The following is a 12464-nucleotide window of genomic DNA, read 5'->3' as shown; positions in this document are numbered from 1 at the left end:
TGTCCTTTTCTTGTCCAGGTGAAGAAGGAATGGGAGGAAGCTGAGCACCAAGCTGTAAATCTCCCCAAGGCAGAGAGGCAGACTCTCATCCAGGTAAGAGTGCAAGGACCTAAAGAGGAAAGTTACTGAGAGAGAATGTAATATTGAGAGCCAAAAGATGACTGAGATGGAAGCACAGCCTTCCTGCTCTGTCAACAGCTGCCTTTTAGAGCAGGTTTGATTCAACTGCATTCTTTGTTCTTAAAGCTGGAGATGATGTGACCCTGTGCCAGGCCCTTTCCTAGACCCACCAGTAGGAAGTGATCTCGCCCTTCAAGCGTAGCAACAGCAGAGCCAAATTGTAATTTCAGACCTTTGGCCCGTTTTGCCCTACCCAGTGGCCTCAGAGCCTGGGTCAGACTCAGCCCTGGCTCTCTGGACACACATTTCCTGGTGGGGCAGACTTAGTGAAAACCGCTTAGACAGCAGATAAAGCTGGTTTGCTGCCAAAATGCCAATCTCAGGCCTCCTGGGGGGAGTTCAGCTGGGCTGTGAAGTTAATCAGGGATATTCATGGTGTGGGATTGTTAGGGGAAGGCTCTTCTGGCAGTGACAACTATATGAATTTCCCTCAAACCCCAATATAGAACAAAGTGACTGACTCCAGCTTTTCATCCCACTTTGGATTTTATCCTGGAACACAGTTTTCTCTCTGCATTTTTTAATGTAAGTCACTGTTTGGAACTCTGTGCAAGTCCATCATCTCTGGTGGAACACAACAACTCTTAGTCATATGTTGTAGTTGGTTTGGAGATTCTATGACTTCTGGAGGGATTGTGACCTTTCTAACAGAATGTACAGAGATTTGATCTGAAGGTGTGCTGATGGAAAATCACCTATGCAATATGTAAACCCTTGCAAATTCAAAGTAATGGCTCCAGGCTGAAGGGATCAATCCTGTTTCCATACTGCGGGGTTGAGGGAAAGAGAAGATACTGTGTCAGTCATTCAGCACAGCCTGGATCTCCTAACCCCCAACAAGGTCATTTTCCTCCTTCGGACCTTTGTAATGGCCTGTGAGGGGAGTTTGAAAGGCAAATTGTCACTGTTGAATTTGCAAAGATGAAGTCTGCATCAGCATCTTCTGCTACTGCTGTGAAGGGGTTGGACGTGGAGTTTGACAGTGACTGGTAGCTCTAAGGAGTTACCCGAGTGAGAGCAGGTGCCCCTGGTCACATAGTGCATTTCATGCAGACAGCTTTCTTTGTCCCAGCACTTCCAGGCCATGGTGAAGTCTCTGGAGAAGGAAGCAGCAAGTGAGAAGCAGCAGCTTGTGGAGACTCACCTGGCTCGCGTGGAAGCGATGCTGAACGATCGCCGTCGCATCGCCCTGGAGAACTACCTGGCTGCCCTGCAGGCCGACCCACCACGGGTGAGCTGCTCTCCAACACATTCCTACAGCAGGACAGCACTGGCTAGGGTGGAATGGGGCAATGTCTGGATGAGAAGGTGGCCTGTGACTTGCTGGGGCAGAAACTGGGAGTAGGTTCCCGGGAAAACTTTCTCCGTCGTGGCAGTTTGTGCTGCAGACTTGGCAGTGGGGTCTCCTAATTGACTCACTGGTGAAAAAGCCCTCTACTTTATTTGGTGTCCATAGGGCACAGTTCAGAAGGCATGGTGTTCTCAGTCAAGCAGGCTTGATTAATAAGTGTTCTGAGTCAAACAGGCTTGATTTGAAAATGTTCTGAGTCAAACAGGCGTAATTTAAAAAGAAAACATCTCAGAGGAGAGTGCAGGTGGCAGATCCGTCCGACCCCAAAGCAGGCTGCCACCTGAGGTGCTGTTCTCAGCTGTGAATCTGATTTGAGTGCCGTGGGTTTGAGCTGTTCCCTGCTCCCCTCCGCAGCCCCACCGCATCCTGCAGGCCCTGAAGCGCTACGTCCGTGCCGAGAACAAGGACCGGCTCCACACCATCCGCCACTACCAGCACGTGCTGGCCGTGGACCCCGAGAAGGCTGCACAGATGAAGTCCCAGGTATGAGGAGGTTTCATTGTTACCCAGCCCTGGCTGTCAGGACTCTGAGAGCCCTGTGCTGTTGGGTACTATAGCAGTGTTGCCCTTGTGCAACCTCCCCCTCACCAGATGCACAATTTTCCTTGGTCCTTGACTCTGTAAAAAACTGAAACTCTGATTTATTTTGGCCACAATGACAGGTCAAGGGGTTTAGAACTAGTTCAGTATCGACATTGTGTTTCCTTTTATCAAGCACCCATGAAATTACTTGTTGAGAGGCTGGTCTTCCTTGAACATCCTTCCTCACACCTTCCAAGACCTCATGTCTGTGTTCCTTTCATTAGATTAAGCTTGTTCTTCACTGTGCTGGGGGGTTGTGGGAATTGTGCCTCTGCAGAGTTATTGCCTGGTTTGCAAAGCCTAATACATGACCCTTTCCAAGCACTTGATAATTGTGGTTAACCTTATCAGAAAGTCTTGTTTTGATGAGTTCACGTTGTACTCCTGAACAGCAGAAAATAATTTTCCTTCTACTGGGTAGAAGGAAATGGTGTGTGAATGTGCTGCTTCAAACCTGGCTAGAACAGTAACAGATACTCCACAAATCTTTGGAATTAAGCACTGATACTTGTTTTCCCTTGTTTTAAAATGGTAAAAGATTATCTCAAAGGTCCAAGTGATTCAAAATTCAAATGAAGAATGGCCTGGTAACATCGAAAGATCTGTTCATAAGGGCTCAGAGAGAGCTGACTGCCCAGTCACAGCTTTAGGAATGTTTTCCCAGTTCCAGTTCGTGGCTGATTTGCTGCTTTGGAATATCTTTGAATTTTGTAATGTGTTGATATATAAGGAGAAGGGAAAAGAACAGAGAGCTGCAGGGAGACAGTGTAGTAGAGCACATCCAGTGCTGCCAGATGGAAGAAAGAAGCTGAGGAAAAATGCATTAAAAAGAGCTGTATTCTTGCACTGAACCCTGAGCAGTCCTTAATTCATTGTGAGGGCTGCAGTGTCAACAGATCGACGTGCCAGGGGTGTGGGTGGCACCGTTCAATTTCCATTCCCTTTACTTTGCAGCTGCACTTTTAAGCTCCTCAATCGATCCCCTTGATTGACAAGCTGCCACGTGTAAAATTAAATCGCTTTCATCCTTGCTCTTAAAGGTCAGGCACACATCAGACTGTAAAGCAGGTTCATCCAACTCCTTGGGGTTTTTTTTTCAGCGTTGGGCTGCCCATATGAAATGTTCTCCAAGCTCTGTGTGATCCCTGATTGTGCAGCACCCTCTTCAGGTCAGGCCTGACTTCACCGCTGCACTGAACGTGCTTGGGAGGAGCAATTGGAGCCTGCACAGGGTTAGAATGTATTCCTCAGATGAAGGGAGAACATTGTTGTCAGCGAGTGGGTGTCAGACAAATGTAATGGCACCGTTGGTATGAAAGGCACCTTTGTTCTGAGACCAGAGTTGATAAATAATATTGTCTACTCCCTTTGCCTGTATTTTCTCTTGCAGTCAGGGATGATAATCCATTTAATAAAGCACTTGCAGCTGCTGCAGGAGATGAATTATGACCCTGTCTGGCATATGGGAAATACCAGCCTCAGTGGTGTTTCGGTGTTTCCAGTGGAGAGCTGGTTACAAGTGTCAGCTGAATCCTCTCTCTCATCCCTTACACTTCCCAAAATACTGAGAGCAACATGCACAGATGGCCAGTTCCAGGGAAGTGTGATGTGTTGGAGAAATCAGTCAGAGAATGGACTAGATAGCCCTGTGTCCCATGGCAGACCCACCAGTTGTAGATATTTTATTAAGCAAGGGAAGAATCATGAAGTGACTGACAGCCTGTGCCCACTCCAACACACTCTTGTGCATCTGCAGGTGATGACACATCTCCATGTGATCGAGGAGCGGATGAATCAAAGCTTGTCTCTGCTCTACAAGGTACCATATGTGGCTGAAGAAATCCAGGATGAGATTGGTGAGTGTGGGTGCCAGTTCATATGCCATGTTAAAACTCCAGGCTTTTGTATCCAGCGGGCTCCCAAAAGACTGGTAGCTCCTTTTGGGGGGATGCCCTTGACTACAAGCACTCAGGGCAGACACTCTGGGGTTTGTAAGACAGGCAGAATAGCTTGTTCCCGAGAATTCTCACTGTCTCCATTAAAAAAAAAAATCAACAACATTCAGAATAGCAAAGCTGTCTCTCTGAGGGAGGTGAAAAAGGTCCATAAAAATAAGCAGATGGTTCCCAGTTTTATAGTTTAATCCCATCTTGCCAAACTCTCTTGCCACATCAAGCCTCTTGGCCCTTATTTGTACATATTTCTAACAAATGAGAGAATTTTACTGAGAATTCCAGATGAGATTTCAGAGCCTGCAGGAGAAATAACCTGGCAGCCCCGAACACGTCCCCCTGCAGCTCTGCCTCGGCGAGGTTCAAACCATCTGCCCCTCTCTGGCCCTGCCAGGCTCCGTGGGGTCTGTGGGACAATTCCTCCTCTCCCTTTCAGATGAGCTGCTGCAGGAGCAGCGTGCAGACATGGAGCAGTTCACATCCTCCATTTCCGAGTCCCCGGTGGACGTCAGGGTGAGCTCTGAGGAGAGCGAGGAGATCCCCCTGGACGGCAAACCCTTCCGGCCCTTCCAGGTGAAAACCTTCCCTGCTGGGCCCGACAGTGAAGGTATGTGCAGTTGGGAACGGGCTCACCGCTCTGGGTTTGTAGTCTGTGGGCTCAGCTGGCACAGAGAAAGCTCCATCCCCTGGGGTGATGTCAGAGGAAAGCAGTTGCCCCAGCAGTACCCTCGATCTGTCCATTGGAGAGGCAGTGCCACTCTGAGCTGCTCTCTTTGATTTTCTGATTTTCTCTTTGCAAAATTGTCCTCTCTCTTTTCATTTTGCATCAAGTATTAAGTTTTTCCCATGTGGCTTGACTCTGAATTTTCAGTTTTTGACCAAAATGCTCGCATGGAACATTAAGTCTTTATGCCATTACTTTATTTTTATTTTTTTCAATTTTTTTGCAGGAATTTTCTGTATTTTTTAAATTTTTTTTGCAGGAATTATCTTTGTTTTTTTTTTTTTTTTAAAATACATACCTCTGTTTTTTGGAGCATCGAGTGTTGACAGCTGGCGTGTGCGTGTGTATGTATTTTAAAAATGCTTGAACAAGAGTCCTGAGCTTAAAGAAAGCTGTAGACTAAAAGCTTTTCCCAGGGTCTGAGTCAGAAATCATGCACAAGCCTTTTTTCCCTTTCTCTCTTAATCTCCTTTCTCTGCTATTTTTGTTTTTGTTTTCCCTCCTGCTAGATCCTCAGCCGGATTTGTACCATCCAATGAAAAAAGGTTGGTTCTAAGCTGCTCCCTCACAGTGCTTTCAATCACTCTCCTCCCTCCTCAGTGTGTCTGATAGCTTCATTTTAGTTCCATGCTCACCTTGGTTTTCATTTCCCTGCTCTCACCTAGATCAGTAACGTTCGATTTGCTTGTTTAGGCCTAGAGTTAAAAGAAATTACCTCGTCTGAGCATCTAATTGTGTGTGTGTTCCTCCCTGGTGGGCTCACGAGGGTCTTGGAGTGTGTGGAGGGGCTCCTTTGCCCTGGAGGAATGCTGGGGGTGTGTCTGCAGCGCTGTGGTTCTCTGCACCTCTCGTGTGACGCTGCTCAGATTAAACCTTGCCGTGCTGGTGGAGTCCAGAGGCTTTTCTGCCTCCTCTGGAATCTGTCCTTGATGCCTGGTGACACCACTAAACGAGGAAGGGGGATTCTGTTTCCCAGCTGAACGTCCTCACAGAGCACAGTTCTAGTCCGGGACAGATAAATTAGGAGTTTCCTCCTTTGTGTCTCCTCAGCATCACCTTTTCACCTGTAGCACCTCTCCATACCAGCAAAGTCCATGTGATTCTCCATTTCTCCCTTAGCTCGGTGTTAATTCTGCAGTAACTCAGTGCCTGGCTAAAAAATGGGCTTTAAGAGCAGCACAGAAATATTGGCATTAAATCAACATCTTTGTTAGCAGCACAGTCTCAGGTACAGAGCAGTAGAAATGTGAGGCTCTTGCAGATCAGTGCTACCTGTTCTCTGTGTGAGGAGTAAACCCAGTGTTTTGATCTGCCTTTGGCTCCAAATACATTGTGCAGACCTCAAAGGAGAGCAAAGGATTTTGCTAATAACCATTTCACATGAGCACAAATAGTTCTGTAGCACCATGAAGGCCAGATAGCTTGAAACTGTTCTCATTATCCTGCTTTTCATTACAAATGTAAGTCACCTTCATCCCTGTTGTGGAACAGTGTACAGCTAATTCAGTGTGCTGACTGCTCTGGAAGGAATTGGGACGGCCTTTAGTTTGATTTTTTTTTTATTTGCTAAATTTTTGGACAACTGCTTTGCTGACTTGAAGATGATAAATTTTAAATTTGTGCTAGTTCTCCCTGTTTGAGTAAATGTAAGAGTTTCTGATGACCTGGGGACAGAATTCCTTCCTTCCTTCCCTTTTCATTGAATTGCTTGAGGGCTTTGAGGGAGTTTTGGGATTGGTTTTTTTGGTTTTTTTTTGTGCAGGTGTGTGGGGTTTTTATCCCCTGGGAAGTATTTAATTTAAACTGTGCCTTTGAGCTCCACAAAACTGGGTCTGTTACTTGGTACAGCACTCTTGAGACAAATAGCAGAGCTGAACTGCCAGCCCTGGAGACGGTGCTGCCGTGGCTCCAGAGACTGGGAGGAAGCAGCCACAGGCCAAAAGCTGACAGAGTAGTTGTGTGCAAACTGTTTGTGGCCAGTGGCTCCTGAAAATCCCAATCATTGACTCCCACAATAACACGACCTGCTTCGACAGCCTTGAGAAGTCAGACTGGCAGCCTGGGCCGTGCCTGGAATCTGATTACTGCCTCCAGGGAAAAATGGGATGCACTAAAACCCAAGGTGCCTCAGAGTTGGAAGGAAATGTTATTTCTGTGGCAATTTCGGGCAATCAAAGCTTGTCACTGTAAGAACTTGCTTTGGAGCCAAGTAGCCTTTCCTTGCAGCTCATCAGAGAGCACGCTGCCAACTTCAGCAGCAGCTGACATCATGTCTTAGGCAACCTGCAAGCTCAGCAGCCCGTGCAGAGGGGTTTGCAGTCACCAGCAAGGCCTCAAGTGCTTTGGTGGTATTTCCCTCACTGGAGGGATCCCACTGCAGGTTTGGGGCTTGGCTGTCCTGCTTTGGCACCCGTGAGTCACAGGTGTGGTGCAGGACACAGCATCGTCCCTCCTGACAGTGGAAGACTGGTGTTCTCCCAACGTGCTGTGTTGTGTGAGGTCAGAGCAGTTTGCATCAGACTCTTCTCATATTGATCTGGTCTATTTATAAACTCTCTGGATCAAAGCAGTTTATGCAGAGCAGCCACCTCCTGTTAATTGCTGCCCTTCTCATGAGCCTGTGCTAGTTCCAGCCTGGAAATGGGGGAGAGGTGTCCTGGTACAAAGGCTGGTGTAGTTCTCTGCTCCTCCCTTGCCCTGGGATTTATTGTTTCTGGGCCTGTGCCAGACACGGGACAGCCGCTCGTTATAGAACTGAGCTGGGTGACCTTGGAATTCTCATTCCCGAGGCTCCTGCTGGTGTGCCTGATTCCAAAAGGGTGGGGTGAAGGCATTCCCTGTGTGCTGGCTCTTGGCAGAGGGGTGTGTGTGCACTTCCACCCCGGGGGTCCCGGTGAGGTGCTGGTGACCCGGGGTGGCACTCGCAGATGTCACTGCACTCACAGCTTGGTTACACCTTGCCTGGGGCCTTCTGTCAGCAGCACTTAGTGCACTGTATCTGCATTGACTCTTCAGCCTGGTTTTGGTGAGTCCTGTCTGCTCCTCTCATTGCCACCTCATTTCCCCTCATTAACAGCCCCCCCTAATCACTTGTCGCTGTAGCGTAGCTCGTGAGCTCCCTTCTGACACGGCAGCATGAGGACAGGGTAATCCTCAGCGGTTAAACACGAGCAGTGGCAGCTCTGCAGATATAGGTGACCCTCCCAGGCTGTGCTGGGGGTTGATGGGCTCCCCTTGCTCTTTTGGTGCAGGTTCTGGCATGACTGAGCTGGACGGGCTGATCGGCGCCGAAGAAAAAGTGCTCAACAGCAAGAACAAAGTGGATGAAAATGTGGTGAGCTCTCCACCTCTATTTTGGGAAGCCAAGCCTGCCGTGGACACTAATTAATAGCAGTGGCTTGTTTCCATGCCTTGTTCCTGCTCACAGAATGTCAGTGTGTTCATTATCCATCTGGTGTGGGGGAGTCAGTTTGTGACTGTTGTAGGCTCTTAATACTGATTAGCATCAGAAGGGTGGGAGGGGGAGGGAAGGACAGCTCGAGATCTTTGGCAGTCTGAGCTGGAGGACTCTGATTTAGGAACTGCTTTTCCCAAGCAGAGACCCTCTGATGTCCCTTTATTTCTTAGGTAGCTTGCTGTGTGAACACACTGAGTGCTGGTGCATTCTATCTGTGTTCCCACCTATTTGTCATGGCAGGAAAGGCCTCACCTTCCTCTGAAGGCAAGTGGCCCAGCAGGTATTGGCTCTGTCTACAGTGCAGAGAATTCTCCAGGTTCTAGTGGCAGCTGCTGTGCCTGGGCTTTAAAAAATAAAGTTCCCTGGGCTTTAAAAAATAAAAAAAAAAGTCACCTTCTGACTTCCCTTTCGAAACTGCTTTAAAGCCATGTGTTAGGTCTTACACAGAAATGCTGGCTCCAAAGTTAGGACCTATTTTTTAATTGTTTTTTTTCCTTTGGGGCTTTAGTTTGAGGTAGTCTGGAGGTACTTAGTTGTGGTGCTGATTCTGGTGGCTTTAAGAGCTGGAGAACATCCCACACTGTTGAGACCAGGGCAGAGAGAGGTGGTAGATGGTTCTGAGCCTTTGCTTGCATTCACTGGAGGTCTCTGCTCTGCCTGCCTCTTCCTTTTCCTCCCTGCTTTGTGTGGCTCCTTTCACAAAACACTTCTGGCACCATTTTCAGGTAATTGATGAGACCCTTGATGTGAAGGAGATGATTTTCAACGCGGAGCGTGTCGGTGGGCTGGTGGACGAGCCGGTACGTACAGCCAGGGATTGGCAAATTCCAGGCTGGATTTTGATTCCCATGCATCGCTGAATTTGGGGGTTGGTGCCTGGATGCTGCCCTGGGAGGTCAAGCAGAGTGAAATAATTTACAGGCCTTCTGATAAAGATGTAAACAGTGAACACACGTTGGATGCTCACCTGGTTCTTACTGCAGAAGTGTTTTGTGGGGTAGGGAGTTGATGTGGGTCAGTGCCTGTCCAGAGGCACTAAGGGGGGAAAGAATTCTGTGTTCATTACCCTTTTGCTGGAATCTTTAGGGGTGGAATATATACACTGTCCAGTTTATAACAAGTCATGTCTCGATACCACAGATGGTTGAAGACCTTGTAAGTGGCCACCATTTAGGTGAGCATCTCCCTCATGGCTCTTCCTCAACCTGCTCCGTTGTTTTCTTCCCTCCAGGATAATGACAACTCCCTCCGTGATGATTTCAGCTTCAGCAGCAGTGCCCTGATTGGGCTGTTGGTGATTGCTGTTGCCATAGCTACTGTGATAGTCATCAGCTTGGTGATGCTGAGGAAGAGGCAGTACGGGACCATCAGCCATGGAATTGTGGAGGTGAGAAACAGCTCCATAGCCGAGGATGAAAATAGTCAGTGCTGAATCACATGTTGTGTGTGGGGGGTGAAGATGGCAGGGGCTGCCAAGCCATGGGCAGCTCTGCTCCTGCTGGGTGGGAATTAACTCTGTCGCTGCTGACACTGCCACCGGTGTGCAGGTGTCAGTCCCCGGCGTGCCCTGCTGGTAAGTGTGAGTGCCAGGTGCCACCAGGATTCAATTAGGCTTCCTGGCTGGCTCAGGGCAGGATTTAGCAGTAAATGAGCTTTTCAGGGGATATCTTTAGCAGGGCAGTCAGTCACTCAGTCCACAGCAATTTGTCCTCCTGGCTAATGGCGGTGACTGTTAAGATGGGCTGAACGCTGAGCAGCAGCTCCTTCCTTGCACATTCCTAATGACAACTTAATGGAGTCCAGGGAAAGCTGCTTTTCCCTTTGCCCAACTGATGCAGGAAATCATAACGACCTGTTTAATGAGAGAAGTGGGGCCCTGATTTGTACCATTAGCTGGGTAGTGATGGCAGATTGGTGAGAACATCCCCACGGAGGCTCGGCCGGGCAGGAGGCACCCGAACGAGCAAATCCATAAAGCTAATTATTTTTTGCAGCTTCCCTTTTTCCCCCTGTTCACTGCTCACCGTGTTAGTTACTCAGTGTTTGTCTGTCACCTCTTACCCTGTGGAATAAATCCTGGCCGTGCCTCCTGTGAGCAGCAAGGTGGTTTCTCCCCAGGTTGACCCGATGCTCACCCCGGAGGAGCGGCATCTGAGCAAGATGCAAAACCACGGCTACGAGAACCCCACTTACAAATACCTGGAGCAGATGCAGATATAAGAGAGATGAAGATACAACAGCCCTGACCAGGAAAGGTGCAGGGTGGAGGGCCAAAGTGGTCCAGTGTTTTGGATCAACTACTGACCAACAGTTGCTTCGAGAGGACTTCATCTTACATTCAGAACTCCTGGATCATTAAGACTATAATTACTACTGTAGAGTTGCAATTTCCATTCTTTTAAATGGGTGAAGAAATGATAATATAACAATATGATATATAAATCTCCTTAAATGGGAAAAATGGATCTATTGCAGATATTTGACTGATATGTAGTTTTCTTTTTTTTTTTTTTTTAAATAATCTGAAAAATACCAGTTCCGTTGTACTGTTGTCTGTTACGAGCTCTATATATATAAAATGGGAAATGTTGATCTTTATTTCTGATAGACCACCTGTATATTGAGGGTCGTTTGTACCAGCCCACCTTGTAAAAAGGAGACAGTTGTGGCTCTTCAGTCATTTTGGCTTTTATATATAAAGCAGTATTCCTTTTTTTTTTTTTTTTTTTTTTTTTAAGTGAATTTCGCTGGGAGTTGCAAAGAGATTAATTTAGGGATAGGAGCTATGACAGCATAAGCAAGGAAGCAATTGGGAATGGTAACTAACAAAAACCCTTATGATGAAAAAAAAAAAGAAAAAGAGAAAGAAAAGAAAAAAAAAAAAGAAAACCCCCATCCTCATATGCCAGTGGTGTGCACCCTGCTGCTTAGCAGCTCGGGCTCTAGGAATCAACACTCCCTGGAGGCAAGGAGTTAAAAGGCTTCTAGCATCTCTGTTTATAGCTATTCTAGTGGAACGTTAGACCATGGTTTGTGCATACAGGGGTCTGCACATTCGCCTCCCAGATTCAGTTCTGCTCTAGAGTTGGAAGTTCCTGGTAATTGAATTGAAATCCTCTGTTCTCAGCCAGTTTCCTTCAGTACTCACCTGGCATTAACAGCCCCCTCTTGCTACTACTTTCTAATTTCCCCAGCTCTCCTGCCTCACCAACATGGTAAGTAAGTTCAGAGCCGCAGATTTTGGAGCCTTTGCATCTCTCTGGGGGACGTTGGGCCCTGGGCACAGCTCTGGGGGTTGGCCCAGACGTGACAAAATCACTGCAACGGTCGGGACCTCGGGAGCCGACGAACACAGAGCTCGCTGAGCTGGGGAGGGGAGAGGGACACCTCGGGGAAGGGATGCTGCCTGCCTGCTGTAAGGGAAATGGGATGCATAGGCCCCCAGAAGACCAAAAGGGGTATTGTTCCACTCACCATCATGTCTTTGTAATGCTTGTATAGTTGGTGTTAATGCTCACGGCTTTTTTAAATCTGGAGGTTCTGGTAACCTGTGGTGTATTTTTTCTATTTTTCCTGTGACTTTTATTTTTTCTTCCCCCCCTTCCGTGTCTCTTCCCACTATGCACAGATTTACCTGCAAACTCCTTAGTGTGGTCTGTGGGGAATGTACAAAGTTTAAACACATCAATAAACACTTTAACTTCCAGACTGGTTTCTTCTCTTCATTCTCGGGCTCGGTTTGTTCTCCCTCCTCCCACCGTGTCCTGCTGAACCCACGGAGACCTTTCCCTGCCTTCTCAGGGAGAAGGACTGTGCAGGTATTGATGATTAACCATGCCTGGGGTCTTTAGTGGTATTCCCAAGTCCTTTGTGGAGAGAAGGACGTGGGACCATAACCAGCTCTCGGGATCTTTTTACAACAGATTGGAGCACGGGCTGGGGAGATCTGGGACTGCTGCTTGTTTGGGGAGGATCCTGTGGAAGGTTCTGCTCGTTCCTGGGATGCAGGTGGCTGCTGGCACGGCCTGTGGGAGCCAGCAGAGCCAAGGCACCCTGTGGTGACAAGCTGTTCTGTCCCCAGACATCCAGCTGCACTTGCTGGGGACAGAGCTGGGCTGGGAGCACAGGGGCTGTGCTGGCTCTGCCTCACAGCCTGGGTCACCCACAGGCCTTAGGAATGGGGCTGGGAACAAGAAGGGCTGTAGGAAATTGTAAAAT

At 48.0% G+C, this 12464-nt stretch overlaps 1 protein-coding gene across 6 annotated transcripts in view; it reads left to right on the top strand.

The window, feature by feature from the left end:
• APLP2 (amyloid beta precursor like protein 2) overlaps positions 1–11952 on the top strand; it is a 45063-nt gene extending 33111 nt beyond the window's left edge. For 3 of the 6 annotated variants that reach the window (XM_050322796.1, XM_050322790.1, XM_050322795.1), the window contains 10 exons: positions 19–93; positions 1253–1411; positions 1886–2014; positions 3870–3969; positions 4502–4672; positions 5299–5334; positions 8041–8123; positions 8972–9046; positions 9478–9633; positions 10365–11952. In XM_050322796.1, the coding sequence (XP_050178753.1) occupies positions 19–93; positions 1253–1411; positions 1886–2014; positions 3870–3969; positions 4502–4672; positions 5299–5334; positions 8041–8123; positions 8972–9046; positions 9478–9633; positions 10365–10466 (1086 nt within the window). In that variant the 3' untranslated portion in view covers positions 10467–11952. The remainder of the gene's footprint in view (positions 1–18; positions 94–1252; positions 1412–1885; positions 2015–3869; positions 3970–4501; positions 4673–5298; positions 5335–8040; positions 8124–8971; positions 9047–9477; positions 9634–10364) is intronic. The other 3 variants (XM_050322792.1, XM_050322794.1, XM_050322793.1) reach the window with 3 other exon arrangements.
• The last annotated feature ends 512 nt before the right edge of the window (positions 11953–12464 follow it).

This window comes from Myiozetetes cayanensis, unplaced genomic scaffold (assembly GCF_022539395.1).
Source record: "Myiozetetes cayanensis isolate MyiCay16 unplaced genomic scaffold, myiCay2020 scf29, whole genome shotgun sequence".
NCBI classification, from domain to species: Eukaryota; Metazoa; Chordata; class Aves; order Passeriformes; family Tyrannidae; genus Myiozetetes; species Myiozetetes cayanensis.
This window is presented reverse-complemented; position numbering and strand designations above follow the sequence as displayed.